The sequence below is a fragment of the Orycteropus afer genome, unplaced genomic scaffold, assembly GCF_000298275.1.
Source record: "Orycteropus afer afer isolate SDZICR_OR568_19922 unplaced genomic scaffold, OryAfe1.0 scaffold00415, whole genome shotgun sequence".
Classification (NCBI taxonomy): domain Eukaryota; kingdom Metazoa; phylum Chordata; class Mammalia; order Tubulidentata; family Orycteropodidae; genus Orycteropus; species Orycteropus afer.
Window position 1 is genome coordinate 900071 of NW_006922002.1, and position 18003 is coordinate 918073.

The following is an 18003-nucleotide window of genomic DNA, read 5'->3' on the forward strand; positions in this document are numbered from 1 at the left end:
GAGTTGATTCTACTCATAGCAACCCTTCCTTGGGTTTCCAAGGTGGTATCTCTATGGAAGTGATTGTCCAATCTTCCTTCCGAGGAGTGGTTGGTGGGTTTGAACCACCAGCCTTCTGGTTAGCAGTCAAATGCCTTAGGCACTATGCCACCAGAGCTCCCTATATGTGTGTGTGTGTATCTTTTTCTTTCAATCTATCTAGACATTTTCCCTCCACTCCCCTCCCATTCCTGATAACCAAAAGAAAGTTTCCGTCTATGTATAAATCTTTCCTTGACTTTTTAAGATAGCAGACTAATACAATATATGTATTTCTGTAATTGACTTACTTCACTCAGCATAATGTCCCCCAGGTTCATCTACATTATGTGGTGTTTTGCAGATTCTATGTTATTCTTTAGAGTTGCATAGTATTCCATTGTGTGCATGTACCACAATAGTTTGTTGTCTAGTCCTCAGTTGATGGACACCTAGGTTGTTTCTATCTCTCTGCTATTATGAATAGTGCTGTGATGAACATGGATGTACATATATCTATTCATATTGCTTGCACAGTTTCTCTTAGAAATATCAGCACAAGGCCGGTCCCCATGAAGTGGAGGTTTAAGATGTCCCAAATGTCCAAACTACTCTGCCACTCCATCATTTCAGACACTAGCTTCTCTTCCTCCTCTCAGTAATCTCTCCCTGTCTTAGGGTTCTGTATTTCTCTGTAATGTTTCATAGTACTCACAGGCACCCAGGGGATCATCACATAGTGGTGATGGATGCTGGGAGGCTGGCAGGCTGGCAAATCCCACATCTGTAAGTAGGTTTGGAGGATCCTCCCAATTCTCAGGGTTTGATGAACCTAAATCAGCAGATCAGATGACAGCTGCTGTCCCAAATCCAGGGGTGAGATGACAATGAGCCTAAATGCAGAAGTAGAGCAAGAGAGTGTGAACCTTCCCAAAAGATTCCTATATATAGCTACCTCAAGGAAGCTAAGGGTAGTGATTTGAGTTATATCCTCCAGCACAACGGGACTCAAGATTCATCTCACCTGTTTTGTTTACTTCGTGCCGCTCAACAGAAATACCCCAAGTGGATGACTTTAACAATCAAGAGTTTAAAAGCAGCTACTCAGTTGCTCACGGCAAATTCCACCACTGAGTTCATTGCCAGACATTACAGGGAATAATTCATTGCCAGTCATTACAGGGAATAACTAGTACCAGCTGCCCAGCCAAGTTGATACATGACCTTAACTACCATACCACCTTAAACAGACATGGCTGATAGGATTTACAGTACATCGCAAAATGGAGGACAATGGCTAGAAGGGCCACATCAAATAATTCACCACACATGTCCTTGCTCTCACTTCTTTTAGGATATATACCTAGGAATGTGATTGCTGGGTCAAATGGTATTTCTGTTTGCAACTTTCTAAGGAATTGCCATACTGATTTCCACAGTGGTTGTATCACTTTACAGTCCCACCAGCAGAGCCTCTTATCTTTTGCTTCTCCTACCACTGGTGTTCAGTGGTTTCTACAGAGGGCCTCTGTTTTCCCACTGGCATTCAGTGGTTCATCTGGGTGTTGCTTGCTGTTGAATGGACTCTGGCTCCAGTAACATTATTTGGGTTCTGAGAGGTAAACAAGTGGCCAGAGGTGATGATGAAACTTGACTCATCCCCACAACTTGAACCTCTCTTCCAGGAAGAAGGAATTCCAGGTAATTCCAGGGTAATGCTCAATGACAGCATTCTGGGATATTGGAGGAGGCAGGTGGTAAGCAGTAAGAAACATTTGATTTCACCTTCCCACTTTACCCATGGACAGCTGTCATCATCTGCTTATTACCACAATGGAGAGCACTTGTTATGTGCTGTTGAGTCAGACCTGACTCATAGTGACCCCTCCTTGGGTTTCCGAGGCAGTATCACTAAGGAAGTAGATTGCCCAGACTTCCTTCCAAGGAGTGGCTGCTGGGTTTGAACTGCCAGCCTTCTGGTTAGCAGTCAAGTGCTTTAGGCATTATGCTACTAGAGCTCCCTTACCTTTTCTTTTTCTTTTTTTAATTTTTACTGTGATTGATATTACAGAGCAAATTCCTTTTTCATCCAGCAGTTCATACATTTTATTTCATGACATTGACTGCAATTCCCCACAGTGTAAATCTCTCTTCCACTTCCTTTCCATACTTACCTCTTACTTGTGTCCTTCCCCCTCATGCACTCCCACCCTCTAAGTGATATCCCTGTGTAGACACTGCCCTTCTGTTCTCCCATGTTCGAAGGACTGCATCTACCTGATATAAATGTTCACCCCATATGTCTGTCTGTTGTTTGGCCAGAAGCCCTTATCTTTTCTTTACTACTGATCAGAACCAATCATATTTATTGAAAGATAAGCGAAAGGAAAAAAAAAAGAAAATCTCTGGGCCTCTAATCACTTTGACCAATTGTATATTTTTGTTAAAAATTTAAAGTGTTGTAGTAATGATATCAATCCATGACTGTTGATATCCTGAAAAAGTTATAGTATCTTGGGTATTATATCTTTACATTTCAGTTCTTAATTTCAATATCTATTTTCCTCAAGCCCAGTCTATATTTATAGTTCTAAATTAATTTAAAGTCAAATCTTCCTAGCCACACGTATTCTGTGCCCAACTATTTTATGTAAAGTACATGAAAGCTATTTAAAACAACAACCAACTTTGCCCTAATCTCTTTCCAGGTAATATCGCTATGTATTTGGGGGAGAATGTAGGAAGGTGCACAGGTCTACAATTCTTTATCTGAAAATTCTGAGGCTGGATGTGTTGTAGAATTTAGATTTCTTCTTTTTAATTTAAGAAGAAAATATAAAGCTTATATATTATTTAACATCTTCAGATACATTTGGTGTGGAAATTACTTATAACATGGTTAAATATGAATAGTCACAGTAAGTGGGGAAAAATAAAGTTTAAATAACCCTATGTCCTGTTGAGCATTTAGACTTTTGACTTTAGGAATGGTAGATAAGAGTTTGTGGCATGTTTTAAAATGTAAACAAGTGTTAAAGTACAAAGAATTAATTATATGTTATATTCAGAAAAAGGAAATAAAATATTACTGTGGGCTTGTGTCAGAAGAAGTGAGGTTTTCATCTCATTTTGAAAGTTTGATTGGGCTTGACCTTCTTCACTGTTGAGTCTTGGACAATTAGAATAGAATCTGGCACATATTTGATGAATGAGTAAACTTCTGATGAAAAGGAGATGGGGGAGAATATTCCTGTTAGGGGAGACTTCAGCCTAAGCATAGGCATAGAAGAGGGAATGAACTTGGTTATTCATGTGACGTTGTCAGTGGTCTACTCTGATTAAATGAGGATTTTTTTGGTGAATACTCTGAAATAAGTTTGGTTAGACGAAGTAGGGTTCCCAATGGATGGTCTTAAGTTCTTGGTTAGGCTGAAGAATTTGGAATTTTGGATAGGGGTGGAGGGGACCTTAGACATTAAAAGTAGTTTGAAACTTCAAAGATAGGAAAAATGATAATGTCTAGAATGGAATAAGAGGGTATGTGTTTCTCTGCAAAACCAAAAACGCATTGCCGTCGAGATGATTCCTGCTCACAGAGACCCTATAGGATAGAGTAGAACTCTCCTGTAGGGTTTCCAAGATTTTTATAGAAACAGACTGCCTCATCTTTCTCCTATGGAGTGGCTGGTGGGTTTGAACTGTAGACTTTTCAATTTGCAGCTAAGCACTTAACCACTGCACCAGCAGGACTCCTTTGTTTTTCTGCAGGGATTCCTTAGTAAATGTGTGTACATAAAATACAAGACTGTTGAAGAGGCAGAGATTAGTTGGAAGTTTGAAGCAAGAGCAGACAGTGACCTGTGGAACTTGGAAAGTAACAGGAACTCAAACCCAAACCCATTGCCATCATATTGATTCCAACACATACTGACTCTATAGGACAGAGTAGAACTGCCCCACAAGGTTGCTAAGGCTATAAATCTTTACGGAATCAGATTGCCTCATCTTTCTCCCATATAGTGGTGGTTGGTTTAAACTGGTGACCTTTATGTTAGCAGCCAAATGCTTTAACCATTGCACCACCAGAGTTCCATAGTAACAGGAAAGAGAAATCAAAGATAATTTAAAAATTTTAATATTCTGTGATTACAAATAGTTATCCCCTTGGCTGAAAGAAAAATAATTTGAAAGGGAAGCTGGAAAGAATGTGATAAAACTACCTATGTTGTTGTTGTTGTTGTTATGTGCCATCGAGTCAGCCCTGACTCATAGCGACCCCTCCTTGGGTTTCCGAGGCAGTATCACTACTGAAGTAGGATTGCCCAACCTTCCTTCCGAGGAGTGGCTGATGGGTTTGAACCGCCAGCCATCTGGTGAGCAGTCAAGTGCCTTAGCCACTATGCTACCAGAGCTCCCAAACTACCTATATGTCTTGGAATGTTGGTTTATAGTCTTCAAACAATTTATTTAATTTCTTTTGTAGGAACATGTATGCTCATAGATATAATGCATGTTTGGATTCTCATTTGTTAGTCTGGAACCTTTAAGAACAGTATAACAAGAAACGAAATTCTACAAGACCGGAGTATGTGTATTTGACATGTTTTTTCCAAGCTGCCTAGTTTATTTAACTTTTATATTTTAAAAAGTAAAGGCTATGTTGAGTAGCATTAATTCCTCCCTTGCACCTTTCATTGTGCATTAGCAATTAACTTTACTTCTCTCAAGTTGTTGAATTTGAACTTGATCAATTATCTGACAGTAATTACCAGCACAGAATGAGTATTGCTGAAGTCACATTCTTATTTCACTTCTCCACAGTGTTGGATTACCCAATAAGCAAGGTACTTACTAATCTGTAGTCAATAATCTCACATTTTTCCACATCAAAGATTCTGCTTCTAGGTATGCCGGCATCTGTCTGTCTCCCAACCCCACCTACAGGAGTACCTTCCTACAGAATCAAAGTCTCTTTTCAAATTTACAATCCCTGAAAGGGATGGAGCACCCAGTGAGCAAAGTAAGCACAGGCTTACTGTTCACTGCAGATTAGTAAGTAAGTAAAAATAAACCTGTGCTTACCTTGCTTATTGGCTAGTCATCCCCCTACTTCAATATATTTCAGCCTTTCTCCATAGAAGTATGTTTGTGTGACAGCAGAATATGATTTGCTCTTTTGGCAGCTGGCACTGAGATCAAACTATTTAGGTTTCTTAAAAAAAAGTAGCATTGCAAAAAAAGAAAAAAAAATCCTCTGATATTTTAAACCATCTGGACATGCCCTTCTAGCCTCTAGGAGAAGGAAGAAATGAGGTCCAGTCTTTTCTCCTTTGTTGTTGTTGTTGTTATGTGCCATGGAGTCAGACCTGACTCATAGCGACCCCTCCTTGGGTTTCCGAGGCAGTATCACTATGGAAGTAGATTGCCCCATCTTCCTTCCGAGGAGTGGCTGGTGGATTTGAACCGCCAGCCTTCTGGTTAGCAGTCAAGTGCCTTAGGCACTATGCTACCAGAGCTCCCTTATCTCCTTTAGCAGGTTCCAAAGGTCTCTAATTTTTTTTTTTTTAACTGTGGTAAATATAAACACAAGAAAACATTTGCCAATTCAACAACTTCTACATCTGTAGTTCAGTGACACTGATTACTTTCTTCATGTTGTGTAGCCATTGTCATTATCTTTTTCCAAATTATTTCCCCAGAGAGGTTTCTGAGTTCTGTGTTGCTTGCCCATTTCTTTTCCTTTTTTCCAGCTCCTGGTAGGGCTGACCTGCATTTTTCTCCTCTTTTCTCAGTGAGCATTCCCTGTCAGCAAGGTGTATCTCTGCCCCACTGATGTTTTTAGACTTGTGAATTCTGAGTAGATGTATATAGACTGAAGGGCTAGCCTTTGCTCTTCTGGTTCTTTGAGCTCTTTTGAGTAATTGAAAGAGAAGGAAAAATAGAACATTTAGTAAGCTTAAAAATATTGAGTGAGGAGGAAGAAATAAAAAGGCAAAAAAGAAAATCAAAAGAAGTACTCATTTTGGCAAAGAATAATGAAAGCTTTTTTGTCTGTTGTTGTTGTTATGTGCTGTCAAGTCAGACCCGACTCATAGAGACCCCTCCTTGGGTTTCTGAGACAGTATCACTACAGAAGTAGATTGCCCAACCTTCCTTCTGAGGAGTGACTGATGGGTATGAACCGCCAGCCTTCTGGTTAGCAGTCAAGCCCTTAGGCACTGCACCACCAGAGTGTGTTATAATTTATAGCACTTGTGTTGGTATCACTTCATTTCCTGTCATCATGACATAGGGCATAGGATGCTGCCCTTGACCTCAGAAGCAGCATGCAGATGCAGGGAGGGTTCAAACCTCACCCCAGGTCTCAGAGCTAATGAGTGCCTGAGCTGTGACTTGCATCCAGTTCTTCAGACTCTTGTCTAGCAATCCTTTCATCATCCTTTGGAGGGAGGCAAAGAGAAAGTAGGTAAAGTACCTTGGGCAAATTCCATGGCTTTTTTTTTTTTTTTGGTGGTGGTGGTGGTTTTGTTTTGGAAACTTTGGAAATTAGAGGCATCATCTTCCTGTCAGCTAGTTGTGTTCTTGTAAGCTTTAACGTTTTTTGTGTGTTTGTGTGTGCAGAAAATAAGCACACAGCTAGAAAGCTGCAACTCTTCAGAGAAGTAAAGATAATAAGTCATAGTTTTCAGAAGTCATTATTTCATTATGAGGAATTTCAAACATAAGAAAAGCAGACAGTAGTATAATGAACTCTCATATTTTACCAATCAGATTCAACAGTGATCAAGATCATGCCACATTTGCTTCATTTATCCCTTCCTCCCTCATAAAGCATACTTAAGATAGTTTACTTTCACCCCTACATTTTTTAGTATGCAACTTTTAAAAATACGGGCATTTTCTTACATAATCTTGCTGTCACACTCAAAATTTCTTGATTGCTTAAAAATTTTTCTTTTACAATTGGTTTGTTCAAATCAGAATCCAAACAGGGTCATTTGTTCAATATACTAAGTTATGTTTGAAAAGTATTTTTCTCCCCAATTGCTTTTATTTCTTACGTATTCTATTCAGAAGTCCCTGGGTGGTGCAAATGGTTGTCTGCTAATCTAAAGGTTGTTGGTTTGAACCTATCCAGCTGCACCACAGAAGAAAGTACTGACAATCTTCTTCTTTAAAGATTACACCCAAGAAAACCCTATGGAGCAGTTCTACTCTGCATATGGGACACCATGACTTGGAATCAACTTAATGGCATTGGGTTACTGTACTCAGGAACACTGTGTTTTAGGTCTGTTCAGACAGATGTAACAGTGATTTGGTTCATTTTGACGGAGAGTTTGCAGTGATATTCATTTGAAGTTTCAGAGCTCCTCACTGGACAGGGCATATGGCATCTTTTAAAAAGAAATGGGTTTTGCATTGGCTTTGACTGAATTTCCATGGTCTTCAAGAATGATCCAAACAGTGATTTCTTTCTATTAATCATTACCATATTATTTTTAAAAGGTTGAAACTTTTCTTAGAAAAATATCAAAAACCAAAAAAATAAAAACAAAAAAACCCAAACTCACTGCCATTAAATTTGATCTGACTCATAGCGACCTCTCCTTGGGTTTCCAAGGTGGTATTACTATGGAAGTAGATTGCCCAACCTTCCTTCTGAGGAGTGGCTGGTGGGTTTGAACCAGCAGTCTTCTGGTTCTCAGTCTAATGCCTTAGGCACTATACCACCAGAGCTCCAGAAAAATATTAACATTAAGTAAATGTAATAAATTTGTAAATTTGTATGAATCTTTACAAACTGCATTGGTATACATTTCAATGTATCTATAAGTAGTACTTAACTTATTTCATTAATGTTGACTCATATTACTTTTTGTCCATGTGCAATATTGTTTTATGGTATTATTTTCCATCCACAACTCATGACCACAAAGCTGATAAGACAAGTTGGTAAACACTTGCTTTTGTCAGACAAAAGCTTTTTTTTTTTAATCATCAACAAAGATGCACAAGAATTGTAAGTTAGCAAAGATTCTGAATGTGACTATTTGGTGACAACTTTTAACATTGTATTTTGCTGCTAACATTTTGTCTCTTCCAATAGGTATAAATGACCAAGGATTGTACAGAGTTGTGGGGGTGAGTTCAAAGGTCCAGAGACTTCTGAGTATGTTGATGGGTATGCCTCTTTTCTCATCATTTTTCCATGCATTATTTGTTTAAGTGCATTGACTTCCCAGCTTAATATTTCATAGTAATATGTAGCATACTTATGAATCCATCCTTTTCTCCTGCTGCCTGAATCAGTTTTCTCCTGAGCAGAGAGATCTAGCTGACTCAGAGGAGTATTAATGCATGCATCACCACTGATTATCCACTACTTCACTTATTAAGAAATGAAAGGAAAAAAAAAAATGCATCTCATAGGTGAACATCTCCTGCTTACTTCTCCTGGGAAAGCAGCAGTCAGCCCTCTGAGATTTGCATGGCTCCCAAAATGTCTGTCCAGAGTCCTGACAGTACATTTGGTTGGACAAGACCAATGGGACTTGCTCATTTTTATGGAGCTTTCAAAACTATCATTTGACAGCAAGGGTCTGATTCTCAGCGATTCATTGATATTCAGAGTGGCTTGTTTGTAGTTTGCACCAGGCTCTTCTCCAGAACCATGCATGCTCCATCTGTGCTGATAACACAGTGTTCTTTGGCATTGCAGACTATAGGAAGCCAGAAAATGAATTTGTTTTATTACCCCAGACATTATGTGAATGACAAAGCGCTTTTACATTACACACTGCTGTCAGTTCAGTGCCACCTGTAAGACGTTCCATTTCCCTCCTCCCTCCTCCACCCCAAAGCAGGCAGCCTTTTGAGGAATGATGATCATTCATCAGACTCAAGGGCCCATGGTTAATGTCAAACCAGTCTGTCATTATGACCTTGCTAAATATTAATTTATTTGATATCTCACTTTAATTAATCAATATTAACAATGCCCTCTGGTATGCTGTCAATGCATTTAAACCTGTCTGCATCTTAAAGCATTGCAATAAAGACTCGTTTTCAGGAAACAAACCCAGATGCATAAAATCAAAGGATGTGTTACAGGTAGGGTTGATTGTTTAGCTATTTTTGAATTAAAGGTTTAATAAGCAACACCCCCACCCCTCCTATTAACTATAGAAAAAATTGACCATCATCAGTTGGAGAGCTTTATTAGAATACATTCGCCTTCAGGAGCTGTTTTCATTTTCTTTCTCTCTGGCTTAACTTGGGTGTGCAATTTTGGCAGTCAAATTTTCCTTTATACCATTAGTGGTCTCCAAATTAAATAGATTCAGGTTGCCAGTAGTTCAGTAGCAGCTGGAAGAGTTTAATGGGACTACAGCATCTGCTTTTACTTAATTGTAAAATTAGAAACACTTCTCTCATTTCCAACATGGTGTTATAATCATTTGAACTGGAAAACTCTGTTGGTATCAGAATGGAAGATTTTGGCCAAAAGGCACACTTCAGCAGTAAATCAGTCATAAGGATCCTGGCATCATTTTTATTTTATTCTTGTACATGTTCAAGAAAAGCTCGAACAAGCATGTCTCTGTGGTCACCCTGAAGTGTTAAGCTGTCTCAAAATTTGTTCCTAATTTCATACAATCCAACCTGCTTTGTGTCCCTTAACTCAGAGGGTGGTTTCCTCTGCTCCTGGGAAACATCCCATGATAGTTCTTAGCTTGCAAGGTGTTTTTTTAAATGTCTAAACCCTCAAAAATTTATGACCTGGAAAACTGTTTTACTTTTCATGAGCACAGGAGTGACATGGCCTCATTCAAGTTGCTGGCAAGGGAAATGCTATCATTTTCAGTAATACCATCCTGTAAACAGAGGAAGTTAGAGAATTGACGCAAGGGAAAGATAGTGAATTGTTATTTCCTCATTAAGTAATTCATTTAGAAGGGCTACATAATATAAACTGTCTTAACTAATCTAGAGATATCCCTTAGTATGACTTTAACATGGTAAGTCACACACTTAGGATTTTTGTTAGCATTCATATAATTTTCGTGTACTATAAGGTTACCAGCACAAACTTTAGCTCTGAATAGATTGATTCACTATTTCCTGGTCAATTCAAGATTTGCTCACAATGTTCCTTTTCTTTGACCTTTATTAAATGTTCAAATTAAAATAATGTATGCTTCTTCCAAAAAAAGGATTTTAGAATTCTGAATAGTCATGTATACGCTCTCCCATGGGTATTCTTTCTCTCCGGGTTTTCCCACCTCTCTGCATTGTTTTAAGGTTGTATATCTTAAAGAGGAAAGAAAGATTGGGTGGATCTGGCAAAATTTTAACAATGCTTATTTAAACCAATTAGTGCTATTTTATTTTCCCCTAAGTAAATTAATTCTAATGATTTTGCCCATTTATGGTACTAGGCAGTTATTTTTTAAAAATTATTGCTTATCCAGGTTATATTTTTATTTCAAGTTTGAATTTTTCCAGAGCACATTTTTGTTTGTAATGCGTTTTTGCTCTGTAGAAATTAAAAATTGTCTGTAAGTAAGAAAAAGTTCAAAGGCTTTTTAGTTCTCTGTCATTCCCTGAGATTAAGGTAAAAGCTAATTAACTTACTTTGGCATTGCCTCTTTATTATTACCGCCATTTTTACATAAAATGTTTTTATATTTGTCTTAAATATTTAAAATGTTCTGTAATTACTCATATGTAAAAAGCATGTGATGATTTTCTAAAGAGTGGGGGAGTGCTTCATTCTTGAATGTCTTCTTTGCTTGTCTTCTTTTTTGGTATATTTTTCCCCTTCAATACTTAAGATTAAAATAGAAAAAAATGTGATTGTTCCTTATTTCCCCTTCCCTCTTCTCCTTCTCCCCCACTATCCTAGTCAAGGTGAAATAGTTTGGTAGCTGACCATAGAATGTTCTCTAAGTAGAGAAGTCATTTATACTCATCCAGGCCAGGTGAGGTAGTGGGCAGTTGCTTTCCTCTCCTGGTATTGTGATGCTTCTCTTTGGAGTGTCCTTCTGTCCTAGAGCAGAAGGCAGCAGCAATCTGCTCAATTCCCATTGACCTCCTACCCTTTCTTTCCTTGGGCCAAAGCTTCATAAGTTCTTCAAAGAAAATGCCCATTGAGCAGTTACCTATTTTTCATTTACTGATCATTTTCCTTTCCTTCCCCTTTGCTATCTAGTCTAACAGAGGGCACATACAGTCTGGTAAGACAGTTTTTTAATAGAAATTTGGAGCAGTTGGAGAAGGCAAGGAGCAATTTCAGATCAGTTGTCTTTGGGTGAGTCATGGTTTTTTTAGTAAATGAGGTGAGAGTGTGAAAGACTAATCACAGTTGTTATGGTAGACTAGAACTGATAGAGTTAGAAATGTCATTCCTCCTTCTTTCTCCCTTTGGAATGAAAATATCACAATAGGAGAGGGGAAATGTGAGAAAATGTGGTAGTAGCTTGTTTAGCCTGGTTGAATTTGGCTGTTATTTCAAAATCTAGTTTGCAAAAAGGGCTGGATGATTTTATCTATTTATTTTTAGACATAGAGCTATAGAAAACAAAAATACCAAAAAAACCAAACCTACTGCTGTCGAGTCGAACCCGACTCATAGTGACCCCTCCTTGGGTTTCCGAGGCAGTAGAACTATGAAGGTAGATTGCCCAACCTTCCTTCCAAGGAGTGGCTGGTGGGTTTGAACCGCCAGCCTTCTGGTTAGCAGTCAAATGCCTTAGGCACTATGCTACCAGAAAACAAGAAGTAACCAACATAATTTAGAAGAGTTTTATTTTAAAATATTACTCCCTTTGGTTTTATTTGTAGGACAGCTTTGCCAGATAGATTGGAGAAAGAATTAACTAAGTCAATGTATGGTAGGGTGCTAGCAGCTACATAAAATAGCACTTTGCGTTTAGGTTGGACAGAAAATAAACAGTTTCATAAAAAGAGGCACTGATTAGAAGTATGAAGCATTTATCTAAATATGAACCAACTGTCTGAGTCTTTACATGTTCGTTTAGGTTTTTAACTAATCCATGAGGTGTTTGTGAGAAAAGAAGTAACATTTCTATCTCATTTATAATGGAACGTATATCCTGAATGAACCATCCCAAATTTAAATCCCAAATAAATTATTAACAAATTCTACCTAGTCCCAAAGCATCACTGATTGTAAAGGACTGCCAAGGATGATCAAGTTATTTGGAAACAGTGAAAATTTAATAGAGGATTAAAACATAGACATTGTGTAGTCATTAGCTTCTGATGTGACAGCTGCTTTTTATTCCATGAAGTCAGAAGGATGGCTTATTTTTCCATAGGGAGAATATGGTTCTCAAAATACAGAATGATAATTTGGTAGAAAGATGAAAATAAAAAATTTCCTTTAGAACCCCCCTTGGATTTTAAAATGGTGATTTGCTGGTAGCAAGTTGATTGAAAATGTTATCTGACTTGTATTTTAAAATGAGATTTAAATAATTTATTTAATGAGAGAGAGAATATTCAGTTACAGAAGTAATTGGTTGGCAAAGCCTTTAGAACAGAATTATTTAGTCCTAGTTATAAAGGATTGCACCTTTAATCAGGGTGCTTAATTTGAATTTTTGAATGTATCTGTGGCTTGTCTGACAAGCTCAGTAACAAATGAATTCTGAATTGTAGGAACTGATCAAAATTTAATCAGTGTCAATTGCCATTGTTGTAGTTTATTGCATATTGCTGCCAGTTCTATAGTCAAGAAATGTTGAAGTGCTTTAAAAAGTCTCCAGGCCTTTGAGTAATTGACTTCATATGTATGATGTTATGGCTGTAAAATAACCATCACTTCCTGTTTTACTGTATTTTCAAAGTATTTGAGAATAGCATTGAGTTGTCATCTGTCCTTCCTCCTGCCCAAACCTAAAACTTTTAAGTGATGTACGTGACTTAATGTGGTGGTCTCATTTGGACATGTTTTTCTTTTTAGTGTGTTTAAATAGGAAATACTAAAAGGATGTTTCCTTCACTATACAGAGAAATATAAGAAGGAAAAAAAACTTGAACAACTTGTATTTTTGGTCTTAGTTGCTATGTCATTCTAAAGTGAAGGAGAAATAAATTATTTTTCATGCATCTTTTGTTTTTTCCTTTGCATGATAGGACTATAGGAAATCAGGCTATTTTACTTATTGTCTGATATCTATCTTAGTTTCTTGGTGCTGCTATAATAGAAATACAACATATGGATGAGTTTAAAGAAAAGAAATTAATTTTCTCACAGTTCTAGAGGCTAACAGTCCAAATCAAGATCTCAGCTGTGTCATTTCCTTCCTTAGAGGTCATTTTTGGCATTTTCTTGATTCCTGAATGGGTGTCTGTGTCTAATCTGTTCTTTTTTATAACTTAGAAATGATTAGATTTAGAACCCACTTTACTCAGATCTAATGTAATTAACGTAACAAGGAAAACCTGTTTCCAAGCAAAATTGTATCTGCCCGTATAGGAGTTAGGATTCTAAAACTTACTTTTTTCTGGGGTGGGGGAGGCATAATCTAATCTATAATAATACCACTGATCATAATCCATTTACTGCCTTTTCCCTTTGAGAAGATACCAACAGTGAGTCCATACACTTCGTAGTGAATCATTGATGATAACCCATTCTTTTTGACCATTTATGAAATCTGTACACATTCCTGATTTGTCCTGATGTCCTCAATAGTTCTGTGAGACATTTACCTTACCTCACCTTTCAGATGGAGGCTTTATGCTCAGATAGGTTGGAACTCACTTACATGGCATGGCCTGGTTATTCAGGGTTGGTGTAAAGATTTAAGTGATGCTGCTGTACTCCTTCCTGTTGCCATGCCATATCTGTGTCTAGTAGCCCAGTATTAAAGCTCAAAGATGCTGCCATACTCAGAGTTTTTACTTTTCCTGCTTTACTTTTATTTCAGCCAGGATTGCTTTTTCCTCTCCAGAATTTATTATCTCCTTTATTGCCCTACCTCCTTGTCTGTGTGTGTGTATGTGTGTGTAGGGCCACATCTGCCTTTTTCTTTAGAGCTTATCAGCTATTTGAAAAGACATTTATAAGAAACATGTCATTGACACATTTTTAGGATAAAGAAAGCTACTTTAACTTAGGGTCTATTTTAGAAGTTTTGTGCAGATGTTTCCAATAAATATTTCCTGGATGAGTGTATAAATTATACTGGTAATGTGAAAGGTAACCCGTAAATGACCTTGTAAATTTGTTATGTATGGTTATATTTCTGATGTAATCTTCAGAAAGAATATAGAGCTTAGAAGTAGAAGTGTGGGACCAAGCTTCTTTTCATCCACTGACTTGTTGGCATTCTAGTAATCATTTTATCATTAATGGTGTTGCCCTATTTTCCCCATACTTAACAAAGTGTGGTAGCATTAACACACCCAAAACAAGTTAAAATACACACATGAGCTGAAAGTGCCACATGCTGAACAGATACTTTTCATGATCATCATAATAATATCTATAATGATGATGATAACAGCCATACATGAATAGAAGTTGTGGATGTTGAAATGCTGTACCATGTTCAATTTTCCCCTGCTTCAAGCTCAATGTTTGTCCTTTTGCTCTGTTCTCTACTGCAGATTTTCAGAACGTATTGGAAATGTCGAATAATAGCACATGGCTTATAGTAGTATATGAAATTATATATAATGCTCTTGTATGAAGCCATGTTGTTGTTGTTGTTATGTGCCTTCCAGTTGGACCCCACTCATAGTGACCCCTCCTTGGGTTTCTGAGGCAGTATCCCTATGGAAGTAGATTGCCCCATCTTCCTTCCGAGGAGTGGCTGATGGGTTTGAACCGCCAGCCTTCTGGTTAGCAGTCAAGTGCCTTAGGCACTACGCTAAAGGGCTAATTATTTGTGCTTTAGCCATTTTAAAATAGGAGCTTTGTGACCCACTTGAGTACTTTTGAATGTTCAAGGTTTTAATTGTTTTTTCCTTCTTGCTTGCTCACTAGATGTAAAAACATGCAATGAGGTGGACCTGGAGAATTCCATTGATTGGGAAGTAAAGACAATAACGAGTGCCCTAAAACAGTATTTGAGGTAAGCCACCTCTTACTAATAGAAGAAAAGAGTAGATTGTTTAGATATCTAGCATAATATTGATGCTGACTCTATATGTAAATATCAATGTTTAAGTTAAAACCCTATGAAAAGAACAGAATTTGTGAGGTGTCTAATAGTGCCCCTGAAACTGATGAACATTAATTTTTAGGGAAATAGCAACAGATCTTTGATGACATTTAAATAAACTTGGGTCTTGAAATCGATGTCTATTACAGACATGACTGTTAGAAATTGAACAGTATGAAACAATGATGAAAAACAAGGATATTTATTGAATTCTATACAATCTTTTACTGAGTTCTAGGCTAAGTGAAGAATTATTTTAGTTTAAGTTTAAACCATTTGAATTGAGAGATTTAAGATGATAATTCATCAAATGCAAAGCTTTTTGAAGTTTACTTGAAGAACTTAAACGATAAACTAAAGTTTTACATTCATTATAGAAAACATCTAGGACTAGAGTTAGAAAAAGTTCAACTTTTTTATGAGTAATTACCATTTATTAAAAATAAATAAAGATATTAATGAGAAAAATCTTGGGGTTAGATAGACAATAGGTATGTAGCAAAAACGAATGCAATGCACTTGCCCTCGAGTCAAATCCAACTCATAGCGACCCCTCTTTGGGTTTCTGAGGCAGTATCACTATAGAGATAGATTGCCCAACCTTCCTTCTGAGGAGTGGCTGGTGGGTTTGAACCACCAGCCTTCTGGTTAGCAGTCAAGTGCCTTATGCACTACACCACTAAAGCTCCCTATGTATACAGAGAGTAGAAAAAAAAAAGTAAAGAATGAAATTAAAAAAAAAATGAAGACTAATTTCCACACTGTAGTTCAGTAGAGGACTTTGATTTTTTTTTCTGGCAGATAATTTTTTCTCTGCTGCATTGCTTCCCCAGGGTTGGTTCTTTGGAACCAACATACAGGGTTCTATTTCAGGTACATATTATTTAGGTTCCAATGAGAACACTGGAATAAATTTACATATGTTACATGTCTTGTTGTTGTTAGATGCCACTGAGTTGGCTCCAATTCATAGAGACCCTGTGTACAGCAGAACGAAACACTGCTTGGTTCTGTGCCATCCTCACAATCCTTGCTATGCATGAGTCCATCATTGCAGCCACTGTGTCAATCCGTCTCATTGCAGGTCTTCCCCTTTTTTGCTGACCCTCTTCTTTACTAAGCATGCTATGTTTCTCCAGGGACTGGCGCCTTCAGACAACATGACTAAAGTAGGTGAGATGAAGTCTGGCCATTTTTGCTTTCAAGGAGCATTCTGGGTACACTTCTTCAGGACAGATTTGTTAGTTCTTCTCTAGCACTCCATAGTACTTTTAGTGTTCTTCACTAAAAGCTCATAATTTTCAAATATATCAACTCATTTTCAGTTTTCCTTATTCATTGTCCAGCTTTCACATGCATATGAGGTGATATAAAATATCAAGGCTTGGGCTAGGTCCACCTTAGTCTTCAAAATGCATCTTTGCTCCTTACCATTTTAAAGGGGTCTTTCACAGCAGATTTATCCAAAGCAATATGATATCTGATTTCTTGACTGCTGCTTCCATTGGTGCTGATTGTGGATCCACGGAAAATGAAATTGTTGACAACTTCAGTCCATTCTCCATTTATCATGATGTTGCTTACTGGTAGGTTGTGAGGATTTTTGTTATCTTTAGGTTGAGGTGTAATGCATACTGAAGACTGTAGTCTTTGATCTTCATCAGTAAGTGCATCAAGTCATCCTCACTTTCAGCAAACAAGGTTGTATAATCTGCATATCTCAGGTTGCTAAGGAATATTCCTCCAATTCTGATGCTATATTCTTTTTCATACTGTCCAGCTTCTCGGATTATTTGCTCAGCATGCAGATTGAATAAGTGTGGTGAAAGGATACAACCCTGATTCACTCCCTTCCTGATTTTAAACCATGCAGTATCCCTTTGTTCTGTTTGAATGACAGCCTCCTGGTCTATGTATAGGTTCCTCATGACTACAATTAAGTGTTCTGGAATTCCCATTCTTCTCAATGTTATCCATAATTTGTCATGATCCACACAATCAAATGCCTTTGCATAGTCAATAAAACACAAGTAAACATCTTTCTGGTATTCTCTTCCTTGAGCCAAGATCCATGTGACAAGAACAATATCCCTCATTCCATGCCCTCTACTGAATCTGACTTGAATTTCTGGTGGTTCTCTGTCAATGCACCACTGCAACCATTTTTGAATTATTTTTAGCAAAATTTTACTTGGGTGTGATACTAATGATACTGTTTAATAATTATTGCATTCCGTGGAATCACCTTTCTTTGGAAAGGCACAAATATGGATGTTTTTTAGTCATTAGCTGCTATCCACATTTCTGGCAGTAAGCACCTCCAGTACTCCATCCATTTGTTGAAACACCTCAATGGGTATTCCATTAATTCTGGAAGCCTTGTTTTTGCCAATTTCTTCAGTGCAGCTTGGACTTTTTCCTTCAGTACCATTGGTTCTGTACCATATGATTCCTCCTGAAATAGTTGAATATCGACCGGTTCGTTTTTGTACAGTGACTCTTTATATTCCTTCCATCTTCTTTTCATGTTTCCTGCATAATTCAGTATTTTGCCCATAGACCCTAAGGTATTGCAACTCATGACATGAGTATTTTCTCCACTTGTTTCAGCTTGAGAAATGCTAAGTGTGTTCTTCCCTTTTGATTTTCTAACCCCAGGTCTTTGCATAGTTCATTATAATAATTGATTTTGTCTTGATTTTTAATGCATTTTATTGAAATATAATTTATGTACAGTGAAATACACAAAACTAAAGTGACATGGGTCAATACTTTTTTTTTTTTT

General features: G+C 37.4%; 1 protein-coding gene across 1 annotated transcript in view; it reads left to right on the forward strand.

Annotated features, from left to right (window-relative positions):
• ARHGAP10 (Rho GTPase activating protein 10) overlaps positions 1-18003 on the forward strand; it is a 483946-nt gene that overhangs the window by 297163 nt on the left and 168780 nt on the right. The window contains exons 18-19 of the mRNA XM_007953807.1: positions 8129-8203; positions 15041-15128. Coding sequence (XP_007951998.1) covers positions 8129-8203; positions 15041-15128 — 163 coding nt within the window. The remainder of the gene's footprint in view (positions 1-8128; positions 8204-15040; positions 15129-18003) is intronic.